Source organism: Cyanistes caeruleus, chromosome 2 (assembly GCF_971803275.1).
Source record: "Cyanistes caeruleus chromosome 2, bCyaCae1.hap1.1, whole genome shotgun sequence".
NCBI lineage: Eukaryota > Metazoa > Chordata > Aves > Passeriformes > Paridae > Cyanistes > Cyanistes caeruleus.
Window position 1 is genome coordinate 21,870,804 of NC_141702.1, and position 16,969 is coordinate 21,887,772.

The 16,969-nt window shown below is 33.7% G+C and overlaps 1 protein-coding gene across 4 annotated transcripts in view; it reads right to left on the bottom strand.

The window, feature by feature from the left end:
• The window catches only part of CSMD1 (CUB and Sushi multiple domains 1), a 1,072,055-nt gene that overhangs the window by 125,285 nt on the left and 929,801 nt on the right, over nt 1–16,969 (bottom strand). For all 4 annotated transcript variants that reach the window (XM_086876027.1, XM_086876026.1, XM_086876028.1 and 1 more), the window contains exons 37-39: nt 14,752–14,856; nt 7,245–7,363; nt 1,902–1,971 (exon numbers count right to left, since the gene is read on the bottom strand). In XM_086876027.1, the coding sequence (XP_086732153.1) occupies nt 1,902–1,971; nt 7,245–7,363; nt 14,752–14,856 (294 nt within the window). The remainder of the gene's footprint in view (nt 1–1,901; nt 1,972–7,244; nt 7,364–14,751; nt 14,857–16,969) is intronic.

Here is a 16,969-nt window from a genome sequence, read left to right on the forward strand (position 1 = left end):
CTTAAGGTGATGTCTTTACTGGAATATAACTACAAATGTGTAGTTGCACGTATAGACAGGACAACCCATTGTCTCAGCTTCGCAATTACTGTTAAAAATGTCTGGTGATATGCTGAGATATGTTTCACAATCAGAGGAACAAATCTAGAATTAAACTGAATTATGATCCCAAATCATGATGCAGCAACAAATCTAATACTCAATATAATAAAAAATACACTTGAATTTAAAAACAAAATAGCAAACAAACACCTCCACCACAGTTTTTACTTTAATTCAGAAAGACAATAGACTTGCTGCGTAACAGAATAATTCTTGCTTTCTATTGGTATGCTTCTATTCAGCAAATTCATGTTTGGAAATTGAAAACCCAATTGCATTATGTAGGATGACGTAAAGCAAAGCTATAAATATGTGAAGCAACTTGCAAAAAAGTGTCTGAGTTTATACATACACTAGGACAGCAGTATTAAGTAAGAATAACTTTAAGAAATAAAATTAGAATATTGTAATTTATATTTAGTACTTGAGGAGTCATTACTTTAAGGCCTGTGAGTCTTCTTGCCAGGCATTACATTAATACATGATCTGATAACACAATTATGATACTGTGATACTGTCTATTGTAATAACTGCACTGATTTTTGTTTGCATTCTATAAAAATGAACAATTTAAGTGTTAGAGGCAAGAGAAGAGGGAAGGTTATGTTTTAATGGTTTGTTTCTTTTCTTAGGGGTATTTTAGCTCCCAGGATAGCACAATTTCATAATTCAAAGAGCTCAATGTTTGCAAAAAGGAACAATATTTAATATGCAAGGTGAAACATAAGGTTACCATAAAAAGAAACAACAAAAAGTGCCCAGAGCCCAAAACACCCCTCCTTGAATACATTTTCCATTTCTAAAACTTATTGGAAGGAAATGTACTGCTTTCATATCAATCAAAAGAGACTGTTTTGTAGAAGCAATACAAAATAATTTGACAATACAAAATAATGTATGGGCTGAACTTGACAAGGAATCTATAAATTATTTCACATTAGTGTTGTTCAATATCATTCCAATATTTTGAATTCCTCTGAGATATGAAACTAATAGAACTAGCTTTTGCTGATTGAATATTGAAATGAAAAGCTTTCACTGAAGAATGTATTTCAAAGCTAAAGCGACAGTACATTATGATGGACTTGTGCTTCTCACCCCTCACTTCCTGCTTTTTCTTGAAGTAAACATACCAAAATACAGTAGAATCTTGACTGTCTTAAATTTTGTCTAATCAAGAAAAAATATGGCAGAAGATTATTTCCTACGCACAGAAGACCCAGATCTGTTTGGCTAAGGTCTAAATGTACTTAAAAGGAAAATGCTTTTTAGCTTTACTTTTCAACTCAGCATCACTTATCAGATGACATTTCTCAGATGAAAAGAGCCAGACTTTTCTGGATCCCTAAAACTCCTTTTCATTCCACCACTCCTGAAGGCTTGGCTTCAGAGCTGCTCTCTAGTGCCTGCTTAGGAAATCTCCTAGGTGCCCTGCACAACCTGCCTGGCTCCTAAGTTTTCCAAGCTGAGCACCCTGCAAAAGGAATCTGTTAACTTCCTCTCCTTTATGAAGAAGGTTCATCCTGATTCAAAGGAGTGTAGTCAGGGAAAGCTACAAAAATGGTTAACATATGGATTTCCTCCTTTACCCACTCTCACAATATTTTTTTAAATACCATTTAACCATATATAGATAAAAAAATTTCCTTTTTAAAAAATTGTTTTCATATTTCATAGATACAAATGGAAACTCAAAAAAGTTTTGAATGAAGCAGAATTAAGTTGAGGAATAATGGGCATGACAAGGTCAGGAGTTTCTTGTGACTGATGGTCAGAAAACTGAAAACAAGTTTCCATACCAATGCAGAGAGGAGATGGATAGTTCCAGCGTCGAACTGTTCCTGGCATACAAGAAATATGAGAACGCCCCTGTTTGGAAAGGGCAAAACATCAGATTACAGATACTCATTTATGGGACTTTCCTGAAAGATAGAGCTACAGAGGACCTCCTGGATAATCTAATCAGTGTATGTTCTTATATCAGCCAAGTACATGATAATTACTTCAGTGAAACTCTATTTTCAAATAGTTCTGGTTTTATGTTCTCATTTTGCTATTGAATAAATGTTCTAAAGTAACTTTCCTGTAGCAACTTGGAAATTTCTTAGAAGTATTATTATAAGATGGAAGCAGCTACCATGTGCACTCATATAGTCTGATTAGTTCACTGCCTGTTTCCATTCCAGTGTATTCCAGCTACAGGGAAATCATAGTGTTTGATTTTCATGCTGCAATCCAGAATGAATCAACCACTGCTCTGCATCAGTAGTACAGACACAGAGAGGAACTGGTTCCACATCTACTTGCTACAGATGTTCCATGTGGACCATGCTAAGACTGTTATCAGCAACTAGCAGCAGGTCTTGACCTCTCACACGGCCTCACAACGCGACCCACTGCATTCGTGCAACATCTTGGCAGACAGCTGCAGAAATACAAGTGTCTCTTTATTTAATAAATGTAAATAAAGAATGTCTCTTTATTTAGCTGTTGTGTTTAATTTACTCTGCCTATTTTTAAGAAAAAATCTCAAGAACCAAGCAGACTCATGTTGTGGTAGGAAGTCAATCAAGACATGGGTGTGTGTAACTTGTACAGTCCAATCCCACATACCTCAGGGTGACTACCTAGGACCAAAATGCTCCCATCTTTGTTTTCCCTAGGAACAGTTCAAACTGGAAACTTAACTAGCACAAAAAGTCTTTTTTTTGGTCAATTCTGTCCTTCAAGATACTCAGGCTATGCATTCTGCTGCTGAAATCCAAAAGCTGAATAAACTGACAGGAGTAAGAACAACTGATATAAAGATTGAGACACAGAACTGAGAACAAGGTTTAGTTTCTGTTTTAATAATTTGGATGTACAGACTCATGCAGGTTACTTAACATCCCTAATTTATTTTTGGCAAGTGTTCTATGAGTCTAAAATTTAGTAAGGCAGCACATCTTATCAATATAATATGAAGATTTATTTAAATATTATTTGTCCATAGCAATCATAGTATCATAAAAATTAGAAAAATAAAGAATAGGTAAACTGCAGTGCAAGAAAATCCATTTGATGACATTTCTCCCACATCATTTGTAATGCTTACACATTACCTTGAATAAAGTTCATATAGAATTGCGTGGAATAAAACTACTTTAGTTAATCATTTTGTTAAGTATATTTAGGCAATCATCTTCTGAAAGCCAAACTGAAATATATCCAGAAAATTACTTGGAAGGAAAAAAAGGATCAGTTTTCACAAAAAGAGTGAAAAATAAATAAGTTTTTTTCTTCTAAAAAGAGTCCAAATTGATAATTCAATAAAAATATTTTTCTTAAAAAACCTTTTTAAAGGAAAAAATTTCCATGCACTTACTGTGTCATATTAGTTACTTGCAAAATGGATGAAGTTTTGAATAATTTAATTAATGCAATATTCCCTGTTTTACTCCCTCTTTCTAGAATCCATTATTGCATTGTTTTATTTTATTTTTTTTAGTTTTCTGTGATTGCATATCTCTGATGTGAGTCAAGGGGGAAGCCGTAATTTAACTACCACAGTCAGGAAAAACGTAAAATAGCCTATAAAGGATCTTTTGAAAAATAAAATTAAATGATTCCTCTAGCTTCAAGCCTCTTTCCAACAAGAGCACACTCTGATTTCAGTCTTTTAAAGTTCCCTCCTGTGGGGAGACACTTAATCCTACAGCTAGCAATTACCTTTCTTATGCATCTCCAGGTAGTAGTTTGAGCTCTATGACTTTTCTGGTAAGTCTCAATTATAAACTAATCCACAGCTAGCTGTTATTGCTAGCTGTGAATATGTTCTCTACAGATTGAGGATAAATTCACAGCTAGAGGGAAAAAAAAAAGATTCTGAAAAGTTATGCTGGTCTCTACTTGTTGAATAGCAAACATACTGTGCCTCATAGAACATTATTTTCATTATTATTTCTTTTTAATTTGGCTCCATTTTTACATGTCATGAGTTACATGCTGCATAAATAGATATGTATGTACTTTCTTCCAGCAAAGTCCATACAACATAGCAATTCTCAGAAATATTTTGAAAAGATTCAAACTCTTTTCTATTGAATTTGCATATTGATGACCTTTTTTTTACACTTTAAACAAGCTCATGAAACTACTTTTTATATATGTCAGCTTCCACAGTTAAATTAAATTTTTAGATGTATTGAAAAAGGTTTAGACTTGGAATATATACCGTTAAGATACAATATGCTATAAAATTTTTTAAAACTATTTAATAGTTTCCTAGCTGTAGGATAGAATCCCTGTAATAATAATATATACAGTTAAGGAACAATATTCTATAAAATTTAAAAAAATGTTTAATAATAGAATCCCTTTAAGTATATAAAAATAGGTGCAGTTAGTTGGACAGAATAGTTGATGATGCTGTTCCTTGAGCATGTATCCATTTCTAATCATGTAATTAAAAACAGAATAATGATGCCCTTTTTAAAATATTCAAAATTTAGGCATTTCCTAGTTGAAAAAGGTAGGGACAGAAGAGTCTGCAATATGATGAGCAATACAAGTAGAAGTCACCCCACTAAATCTAAGCAGTTTCAGGTTTGATACCTGTGTTAAACTTTTGATATCACTGACAAAGGACAATAAGAGTAAAGTTCCTGTTCTTAGTATGTGTCATTCCTTGGAGGAGTATGGCTGCTTATCTCTAGTGTCACAATGAAAATATAAACAGCTGACTGAGATTATGTGTCTGTTTCTTATATTAAATAAATTGTATTATATGTTTCTCCATCTCCATAGGAAACCATTAGTATAGGCTTAGTTTTTCACTTTTTTACTGTCAGATCACTGCTATAAGCTTAGCCATAAATCAGATGTTTGCCTAAATGTATTTCAGTCATAACAGCTCAGAAGCAGTGACCTGGATCACAGCAATGAGGCACTAAAAAAACACTTCTTGGCAATTATATGAATGGCAAATATATAACAGCCCTACCAGCAGATCTTGATTCTTTCCCCATAAAGCGGAACTGAATAAAAATATATAAAGAATTGCACACAACTTTTCTACAAATATTAAAAATAGGAGCTTTTCTCAAAAAAAAATAACCCAAAAAAAAACCCCAAAGATATTACTTTTTAATCCAACAATTCTTAAAATACAGTTATATTTATTGTTGTGTAATCAAATTTATTACAGGCTGACTTCCAGGTAGATTCTGCATTGAAATAGACTGTCCTGAGTCTACAGATGAATACTGCTAAAATCAGCTCAATGCATATAAAAACACTAAAAGAACATATAAACTACATCTATACTAGTGGAATTGTCTGGGATTGAGTGCAAATGCACAGTGATTTGTATATCTACCGCCTTAACTTTTTTCTTCTGAATTTTTCTCTAAAAATGTGCCGCAATGCAAACTGCCTGTGAGGAATAGTTTCTGGCTTGTGATAATTACTGCTGTTATATTTCAGCTAGGCCAAAATCATGCCAGCATGCCATTCGACAAATAAATAGTGCTGAAGATGAAATTTCAGTTCCCATATCATTGCCTCAACTATGGGAATATAGGTATCGACACATAATATGTCCTTTCATCAATTGCTTAGTTTATTGTTACTTTTTTTTTTTTTTTATAGAAAACAGTTAATGGCTCAATAGCTCTAAAAATGAAAGTCTAAATCTATTTTGGTGTCAACTTTTAATGACAGATAGTCCTTCTGAAGTGACCATGTGATAAAAATGTTATCAAATCTCTCATTTTCTTACTGACATGCTAACTACAAAGGATACTGTAAGGAAAAAGATGAAATACAGAAAATAAAGTTAAAAAGTCCAAAAGTTATTGGGTTTGTACCATTAGATATTCTCAAAATAATAATAATTTTGGAAGAAAAACATTTAAGTAGTTCATATATGAACAATCAGCTGCATTTTAAGTAACCCACAAACTGTCAAATAAGCAATGAGTGCTCAGGGTGAATAGAGAGTTGGCTTTGTTGTGCTCGTCAAATCTTTTCTAAGTAGCAGGATACTAGAATAATTTTTTTTTTCCCCTATGGATATGGAATGCTTCTGATGCAGGTTGTTTCAAGTCACATAATACAAATAAAGGGAATAATTTAGTTTTAATACTTAACCTATACCTGCCATACATGACTGAAAAGGTAAGTGTACTCCTGGTTACTTGGAGAGAGGTGTTTCATGTGCCTGTGTTCCCACAAGCAGCCTAGAGATGAGATGCTTAGTCTGAATCCTGCAAGAATTTTAGGAGACTGGTAAGAAATATGGAGACCAAGGAAATATGTTGATATATTGACCAAGGGTATATGTTGTGGGAACACTTAATTCGCAGTCCTCAGATGGGGAACTTTATCCTTTTAAGGAGCAAAAGTTGTGGTGCTTTGCTTTCTTGGATACAGGTTTTACACTGTCTTGGGAAGGATCGACTAACAGCCAAAAGATTCTGAACCCAAGTGTTCTCAATGTATTTTACAAGTGGTGGATTATATACAAATAAATTAGAGAAACTAATGAGGAAAGAAAAGAAGCTTTTAGTCTTAGATTTACAGAGTGCTGAAACATTTACAAAGAGCAGCTCAGTGATATGTCTACCATGGGAAACTAAACCAGTGTGTGAACAGAGAACATCCCCAATCAATGAACTAATTCTTAACACTTTTCCATGATAAAATTTTAAGAGTAGATTTAGCATTAATAAAATTTCCTTTGAAATTAAATTCCACAATTTCTGAGCAGAATATGAAATCCCACAATGTATTTCTACATTAAAATTTCACCTAGAGAAATCAATCCTCCAAAAGGAAAGCACAGCACTCTATAGTATAGTGCTATAACAATTTTCTAGAAAAACAATTTTATCCATGTTATTTCAATGTCTATTTTGATGGCTTTTACTGCTCGATGTTTGTTGATGTGAGACAATATTTGCCAGATTTATTGAGGGCAAGAAATGCTACACATTTGTAGCTTTATAATTTGGGAGCACTCATATAGGCTCTAATGACCTAAATGATCTCTATGTACACACTACAGACTCTTCATTAGAATACATTTTGGGCAGGCCTCTTGGCATTTTATTGAAATCATTCCACAGTGTGTTTTTCAAAGTGAAAAAGAAAGAAAGCAATACCTGTAATGTATATCCCGGCTCACACTGAAATGACAAAACATCATTCACCATATATCTATCTCCTGATTTGATCCCATTGCTAGGAATTACTGGCTCTGGACAGGCAGCAAGGCCTACAGCTGGAAAAAGTAAAGACCAAGATTGAGAAAACATAGATAAATGGACAGCAGGTCTTCATTGATATTCTCTGCCTTAATGAATTCTTTCCACAGAATTATGGGTTTTTATGGAAACATTAATTAGAAAATTCATTTCAACAATATACTGAAATTTTGTTTAAAACACGTAAGTTTTCAGAACTGTTGTGCAGAATACAAAGCATTATGGCTGAAGCACAAAGGTTATATACACTGTAACAGTACCAGTTAGTAGGTCACATTGCTGTGACACATTACACAGTTTTCAAGTCTCCAAAGCAGCACTGTGATTTTAGTTTGTTAAAAAGCCTGAGCTCGGTTTGTTTGCTCGTTTTCCGTTATTGTTTTTCAATCCTTTCTTATCCTTGTGAAGAAAGTGGAGAGAGAAATGTACTTCTCATCACTCAAATATAAATGCTTTACAAATATTGAATGCAAAAATAAAATTTCACACAATTCCAACTCAAGTTTTAGCTGAAGTAAATATATTTTTTCTAATAAAGCACATGGAAGTCTGAAATAGATTTTATAGTTTCACAGTAAATTGGGATTGCTGTGCCAATTTTTTTTCTTTCTTGGAATTAAATTCTATGGTCCTGAATGTTCCTTGTTTGTTCTGTGCCCTTGAGTTTTACTATATTTCACTTTTATCAGGAACTAAGCTAATGACAAGCCATTCTAATTCTGAGTGAAAACCATTAAACCTTCATAACAAATGATGCAAGAGGTATCTAATAAAAAATTTTCAAATTAGCAAATAAAGAATTATTTAATAGTTGCAAGCAATGGGACCTCCCTGAAGTAGTTATTTTTTATACTGAAGTGTATAATTTAGGAAAAAATCTAAATGTGCTTTAAAGATTTTCAGGAATTTCTGTAACAGAATTTACAAATTTTGAAATTCTTCCAATATAATCAACTTTCAAATGATGTTATGGTGACTTCACATGGCTGCTACTAGTTTCATGTGTGGTCACTATGAGGAGCTGTAGTGGTCCAAATAATCATGAAGATATTGTCATTAACGTCAATGGTTTGGGCTTTGCTGCAGGTTAATTATTATTATTCTTTTGGTCAATCAGTCGGTATTCCACAGTACCATAAATGTATTCGTGTCTGGAAAATTCCTTTGAGTATAGGTACTAAATAGCTGTTATGTGCATCCACACAAACTGGTTTTTTCAGCATTAAGTGTAATGAGTCATCTCAATAATTCAAAGTACCGTAGATAGACTGCTGTTCACTAATTTGTGAATCCAGTGTTCAGATGCAACTTAAGTAAATTGATGCTCATTTCTGCATTTTCTCACTCTTCTCACTCTTGAATAGAAAATAAAATTTTAAAAGATCTGCTCCAACATCACTGTTATTAAATAGATGAACACCTAACAAAGACACAGTGACTAAATTGCTTACAGATATCAATGTACTTGCTGAATTCTGTGAATATAAATTTGAGGTTCCCTTCCTATCATCAAGAAATTTGTATTTTGGAACACAGCATTCCTGTATGTTGAGAGTAGCAGGACTGCAGGCTTGGATCTGTATGAATAAAATTACTTTTTTGCATTTTTCTGAGTTACAGAAACAGCTAATACAGTGGCTGCAGAGTGGTACTAATAATATTCTTTTTATATAGCTTATTCCATCATTGATCAAATAGCATACAGAATTTAAACAGACTATGATCAATCAAAAACCTTCAAACTTTCTATGTAACTTTTAGATCTTGTAGTATATTATGTATTTAAAAAATTCTAATAATTAGGTAAAAGATTTTTTTCTGCTAGCTGCTTATACTTTTTGTAACATTTTGTATATAGTACTTCTTTAGTCTGATGATGCCAATTATAGAATATTCTATCAGAATGACATAAAACACTTAGACTTTCTTTGATATACCTGATATTAAGAAGCAATATTACCTTCCCAAAAGCAATAGAAAGTTGAAAGCAGAATCAAATACTATTCTGAATCCGCAAATCCCTGTTATTCTAATCTCTCCTAATACTACTGCAGTGTAGTTTGAAAATTGGTTTAATTAGAACAGGTCCAAAAATCAAAAGAATGCTTGAGAGAAAGCAAAATTCTGGTATCTGAGGACAAACTAGGAAATATTCAGAGACTCTGAAATACATTATTAAACTAGGTAGTATGTGAAGAGTTGGTAATACAGGGAAAACATGTTAAATGTCAAGTCCAACCAATCAAAAAAGAACAAAGATTTCTTAAGTGCATGTTTTTCAGAGCTCAGCTTCTGCTATGCAGTACAAAAGATAACATATCAATGTCAAGAGTGATAACCCTCTCCTGACTTTCTTTCACTTACTGTTTGCTAAACACTTTCTTGACTCTACTGTGGCATAAGACAAATATGCTTTACTTACATAATTATATCCATGCCTATGATTACCTCAAATTCTGTCCAAACATCACTGCCATTGCTGGCTGAAATAAAACCCTTGCTGGCATATCTGACAATTTGAATGCCCATTAGTGTCCATTTCAGAAAGCTGAGAACTGGGCAGTACAAGAATGTCTTGACAGCTGGACCAAAAGTCATCAGGCTTTCTTTTTTTTAATCCCTCCCACCCCCAAGCAGCTAACGGAAACATATTATGCTTTATTATATTACAAACGTCAAGCTGGAGTGAATTGTTCTTTCCATTTTGATGATGGTATATATCAAAATCCAAGCTGTCCCTTTCAAAACTTCGTGCTTCAGGCACCAGCCCAAAAAATATATTTATCTCAATGAGTTACTGCAGAAAGGTCAGATTCCTGTCAACAACTAGTAAGTTGTACAGATATACTGACAGTATCAGGACCTGCTAAATTAAAAATGGCATGTTTATGATTAACACCTGCTTTAACATGGGGAAAAAGAAAAGTCTCGCACTGAAGAGTCGCATTAAAAATCAAATTGCAAGAAAGATCCTAAACTGGACCTGTAAAATACAATATGCTACTTGGAAGAATATATTTTCTTCTCTGCTAGTCTGATTTTCATCTTTTAATTTATCAGATAATTTCATGATAGAGAAGTACTACAAAAGACAGTCAAATGTTCTCTAGTCCCCTTTGCAGTTATTTCAGCTGCCAAGAACTTCTAACACTTGAAAAGACATGACAGAGTGGATTCAGAAAAGGAGATGTTGGTTAAAAGTAAGCTTATATTCTCATACATATTCCACCATCTTGGTATAGCAATAAATTAAAAGCTTACAAAATGAGTGATGCTGACCTGTGCCATGTATCCTAATTCAAGGTAATAGAGCTAGATGACATTATTAAAATATTGATTGCACAAAACAAGATTTTTACTGAAAAAATTAATTTTAATCTCTAAATTTGGAGAGATAGATAGATAGATAGATAGATAGATAGATAGATAGATAGATAGATGATAGAGATTCAGTGACATTTGTGGTCTGAATCTATATATCAATATTCAGCGTATATTCAGTTTTTATTAAAACAAACTTGACTTTAATCGAGAAGTTCATGCAGCATGTTGAGCAAACACTCATTATTTCCAGACTTTTTATTTTTTTATTTGTTTGAATATTAAGGAAAACATTTAAACTATCACTGAATGAATAGATTAGATTTTAAGGCCAATCTTAAAAGATCAATAGCCACAAATGCTGTGGAATTAAACAGTCACATTTCTAAATCACACCTTTTTGGATACCTGATTCCTTCATTCATTAGATTAAAAGGAATTTGATCAAATAGCAGGGATATTTATTCTTCCTACTGTTGTACATATAAGAATTCAACAGAGCACTCTTTTATTTGACTAGCTGATGGTTGTGAAAATAATTATGTTTGGTATTTATTCTAGCACATGCATATGAAGGATTGGTTAAATGATTAATTCTCACCTTTTTTACAGTAATCTGTTGCATATTTTACTTCTTTGCTAACCATAGGTTGCTGGAACCAGTTTAAAAACCTACAGTCCTTCTGCAACAGCAGGAAAAATCGCATAGCAGCCCTCAACAATACTTACAATTATGCTGTGACCAGAATGACATTTTTCTAAAGCACTGATCAATTATTACTTTTAAATTGAGTGTATCTGACTTGAAAAACAAACCAAAACCAAAAACCAAACAAATGAAGGAGCAAAACAAACAAATAACAAATAACAAAGAGAAAAAAATCTAAGTCATCAATCTGACCATAGAATACAAATTCAGTAGACCACTTAACTTGGGCAAATGACCTTTTACATTCTTGATGTCTAACATGAAAACATCCTAAAGTAAATTAAAAATTGTATTATTTGCCTTACGACTTGTGTATTTTTGAAGTCTACAAAAGAACACTATGCACTACCTAGATTAGACATAGGCTTAGGTTTGCAAGAGCAGACTGTTCAGATCCCTCCCACAAAAATAAAGACATACATAGAAAAAATCTGCAAGTGGACAGGGCAACAGAAAGACATTGATAAAAGAAAGAAAATGCTTCAAGAAATAAAATTATTCTTATTCAAATATTAAATTATCTTGAAATATTTATGATTTGAATAAGTTTTCATCAGTGGCTGAAGCTTTTATAATCTATGAATTTCTGTAAAGTTACTTCAAAACAATATATGGTACAGAATATAAGATATGTGATCAAGTATTAGCAAACTAAATATATCTTACTGGAGTAAAGTTTTCCCTAACATATTGATCCAAACCCAGGCATGCTTATAACATTTATGCTGGTGAAATATCTTTTAAGTAGAAATACTTAAACATTTATTCTAAAATATGATGTGCTATTTGTAGAGGCATAATTTTTATTGTGAGTAAATAATGTAGTAGTGACTTAAAGACAGTCTCCTCTGTTGCTCCTTGGAATTTCTTCTGGGATGAAGGGAATGTTCCTAAATAATTCTTCCTTTCTAATGCTGTAATTAAGACTTTTTATATACGGGCATCAGGGTTCTGCAGAATACTGTAATGGTTATTTTAGAGCAGTTTCACCTACTACTCTAATTTGTAATGCATGCAAAAGGTAAGGCTAGATGAAACACTAGTAGGTCCACTTTGTGTCTTCTATCCCTGCTGTAGTCTGCTGATGTAGGATTTGAATTAAAAATTTGGACTCAATGTGTTCAACAGCTTCTTATTGTGAATGGATATTTTTCTGTTAATATCTATAGCTGGAAAACTAATTGTCTTCACTTTAACTCCTAACTGTCTTCCTCCTAGAGAAGTAATTATATCACAGACTCATAGAATATGCTGATTTGGAAGGGACCCAAAAGGATCATCAAATCCCTTTCTTGGCCCTACACAGGACATCCCAAGGGTCATATCATGTGTCTGAGAGAATTCTCCAAACACTTCTTGAGCTCTGTCAGGCTTGCTGCTGTGACCACTTTCCTCATGTGAAAAAGTGACTGCTCAATATAAACCTGTAAATTCTTGCTGTGGGAACTGGCTCAGTTTCTTTAGCCAGTCACACAGAAATACACTGTACTCCTACTAGCCCTGCAGAGACCACATAGGCGCATAAGAAGCAATTTTTTTCTCTCCTGTCAGACTAGCAACTAAGAATAGTTAACCAGCCTCTGAATGCTCAACACCACCTTGACTTGTGCTAAGGTGCACTTCTAAGAAACACTGGCCTTGAAATATTAGCACCACTGAAGTCCAGTAGATGCTTTAACAGAGCACAGCTGGGAAACTGGCAATTAAGAGACAAGTAAAGGTATCAATCTAAGTGATTTCACTTGTTAACAGAACATGTTTTTTTCAGGAGTTGCAGGGATAATAAAACTGATATAGTAAAATAAAAATTTAAAATGCTCATTCTATGAATTTCTAGAATTAATGTGTACTTCTTTATACTTCATATGGAATTTTACTTTCACTGAAGGGTAAAGAGAAGTACTGGGGAAGGAAAACAAGATGACAAACTGTGGAGAAGGAGTCCCCAGACCAAAAAAAAAACAAAACCAAAACAAAACAAAACCCCAAAAAAATCAAAACAAAAACAAAACAAAACAAAACACCAAAGAAACCAAAATCAAGCAAAAAATATTTCTCTAAATAGTAGATTCTAAGAAAATTCCTGCAGAGGTAATATTCATATTTTCATTCTATATCACCACTAGAATTATTGTTTTAAAATAAACCCTACAACATACCTGCATATAAATATTTGAACTACGCAGGGGATTAAATGAAAACATAGGACTGTCTTGTGACTACAGTCAGATTAAAATATTTATTATGAACTATAAATTTAGTCTCTCAAAATTCTTTGCAGCTTTATATTTTCTTTAAAATTTTTATTCACAATCCTAAATAGAACATTAAAAATCATCCATGTTTATTTACTTACGTGTACTTCTTCAAAATATTAAAAACAACATTACCATTCTTAGATATTATTGTAGAACTCAATGAAATATAAAAGCTAACTCAATTTTCAAGAAAATTCGTGAATGGCCTTTGAAAAAAAGAGATGCTTCAAAAATTATGATTTACTTTTTGAACTTCATCTAAGCACTCCTCAGACTGTCAACTTATCATATTACTTTTTAAATAGTAGAATATTCTTAGCAATACCTGTTTCCAGTTAAAATCATACGAGCTATGTAAGCACATGTACTGAATTTACTATTATTCTATAGAATTTAAGTTTTGAAGAGATGTAATAATGCAAATGTGTTTGACTTAGATATGATTATATGAGGTAACGTGCTATGTTTATAACTCCACACCTCTGTAATTTAGAACTAAGTTTCTCAAAAAATATACAAAAGGTTGATATATAGCAGAATTCACCATGAAAATTTTTAGATTATTCTGTTTATACCACCAGTGATTTACTAAGATAACTGTTGTGTTTTCTTGTAGCTCTGGGACTAAAATGTTGGATTTTTGCTATTACATCTATTTGTTGAGAGAAAATAATTTGAAGAAAAATAACAAGTTTGAGAGAACTATAAGGCATAAATATATGCACATATTAATAGGAAAAAATATATTATCTTCTCTTGTTTTATCTATTTCCATGCAGGGAAATTAACTCTTACTTTTTGTCACCTAAACTTCAGAACTAAACTGAAATAAGTTAAGAAAAACACATCAGCATTAAACCTCACATTTTAAATGCTGTTATGAATTGCCAGGTTGAATTGTTATGTGGTTCTAATTAGTAAAAGCTGCTTTCCATCAATTTCAAATGTCACTCCATTTAAAATTTCAGTTTAATAGATACCACTTATGCAAGGCTTGGAAGTCAGGAAAGAAAAAAATAAACCAAACAAGCAAGCAAAAAGAATAATTTCAAATATCTGTTTTCCTTTCTATACACATGCTTTTCCTGAGAAAGTTTAAAAAGACAAGGAGCCTTACTTTTGTATTCCAGGTGAAAACCAGCTGCTGCCACACTAATGTCAGAGTGAAAATGAAGGTAAAGTTGATTGGAGGTGCTATTTAACAATGCTGGCACAGTTGTACCTGGAAAATAAAAGTTATGGAATAAACTATAGCATGCTGATCGGAGTTTTGTATTGAAAGGACATAACCAGGACTGAGTCAGACGGGCTTATTTTTTTCTCATTACATGGGAATCTCAAATATTTTGCTGTGCTCTGCCTTCTTTTCTCCTGAAGTTGCAGGAAAAGTTTGATTACAAGCCATTACAGTAAAAGTCTATGTAAGTAAAATCAAACAAGATCCCATCATGTTTAGAGGAAATCTTATTGACTTGGACAGAAAAAAGATGTAAAGAGAAAGAAAAAACCCCACATAAATAAAGGATTTGATTATGACAACTCATATGGCTCAACTGCCATTTGCAAATGTGTTTCCCCACGTTTCTATAAAACCCACAATACAAAACAAAGCAGTCCAGATTTTTTCTGTGTGTACTTCCCACAACAATATTTAAACTGCTTATGCTAATTCAGAGGATATGACAGAAAATGAAGAAGCAGGTGCAACACTTTAAAAACCCCCCGAAACAACAAAAAATATACCAGCTTTTCCTAATTCAAATATCTATAATAAAACTGTGTATGCTACACAACAAGCTTATCACTTACCCAGGGTACATTCTTTGCCACTGGAATTGCTAAGCCTGACAAACACTTATTTTATTAACACATGATACCATGTAACTTATATTCTAATGTCTAAAGCTGGAAGAACCACTGAGGCTAAAAATTACATCATTTTCTATGACTACCGTCAAAGACAGTATCAAGTAGTTAATGAACGTCAATGGTGGATGCATAAGAAAAATTCTCTTTTTCTGTGGGGCATTTTCTGATTCTATAGTAACTGTGAGCAGCCTAGGTATAAGCCTGAAACTTGGGCCTAAAAAGAAATGCTAAAAGAATTATCTTCCTAAGTCTACAGTCTAAACTAGGAACAGGTAAATATTTCTAAATCTAAATCATTAATTAAGCAAAACCTTGCTATATAAATAGAGGACCTGAAAGATGACAAGTTGGCCTTTAAGGAATGTGTTTACTGTCTGACACAAAAATTTTGAAAAAGCATCAAAATTCAGACAGTAAGAGCACTCACATCACGCAATATTACTCTGCAGTACAGAAAATAGCAAAGCATCTTCCTGGAAGATGGACTTTTCCTAGTATCTTTTAAGGAAAACTCCCTGTCTGACCATCCAGACAGGATGGTGACACTCTCACCACCAGAGACTTTCACAGCAGGGACCAGAGCCCCTTCACAGTGGGCAGCTCCAGTGATCTGTCCAGTCCCCATTTCACTCCCTGCACACCCCACCCTCCCAGTCAGACCAAGTTTCCTCATGGATTTCACCCTGGGTCTCCCGCATCAGTCTCAGATGCCTCATCCCATAATGCCATTTATTCACAGTGCACTTACACTGAAAAAAGCTCAAGCTGATGCCTCTGAGGAGAATCCCAGCCAAGAAGCCGCTGGGCTTTTACACCCTCACAGTTTTACCACTCACAAAAATCTCTTTCTCCCTTGATCTCAGCTCCTGCCATATCTCTGAGTGTCCTCTCACCAGGCTGAGCCACAGGTCCCTGGGGCCCTTGCTGTGCAAGGTGTTGGCAGTTCAAGGCCTCTTGCCTCAGGCTGTATCACTCAGAGATCCATGAGCAGCTTGAACTGCAGGTGCTCATGCAGCTACCAGCACCAACTGTACTCCTCAACAGTATCCATAAAATATTTGACATATATTTAAGGATGTTTAAGGTGTCCTGTAACAATGAGGGTGTTAACTCATAATAACTATTATATTCTTTAATGAGCAAAAGTCACTGGGCTGTTCTGTTCCTTCATAGGATCTGGTAACATTTAACACCAGTCTTTTACTTCCTTAAACGGTGGTATTCAACAAGATGAGAAGTTAGATCCTATTATACTGTGGGAAATAAATGAGGCTAGTTTTTAATTCTCATAATTGCCACATTCAGTGGCATCATTCAGGCTGGCTATCTGTCACAAATGGAACCCCCAGCGACTGATACTGGTCCCCATACTGCTCTAATATCTTCAGAAATTAGTTGGTTGGTGGGATTGAAAGTACCCTCACCAAGTTTGGTGGTGACACGGAACTGAGTGGAGGGGCTTACAT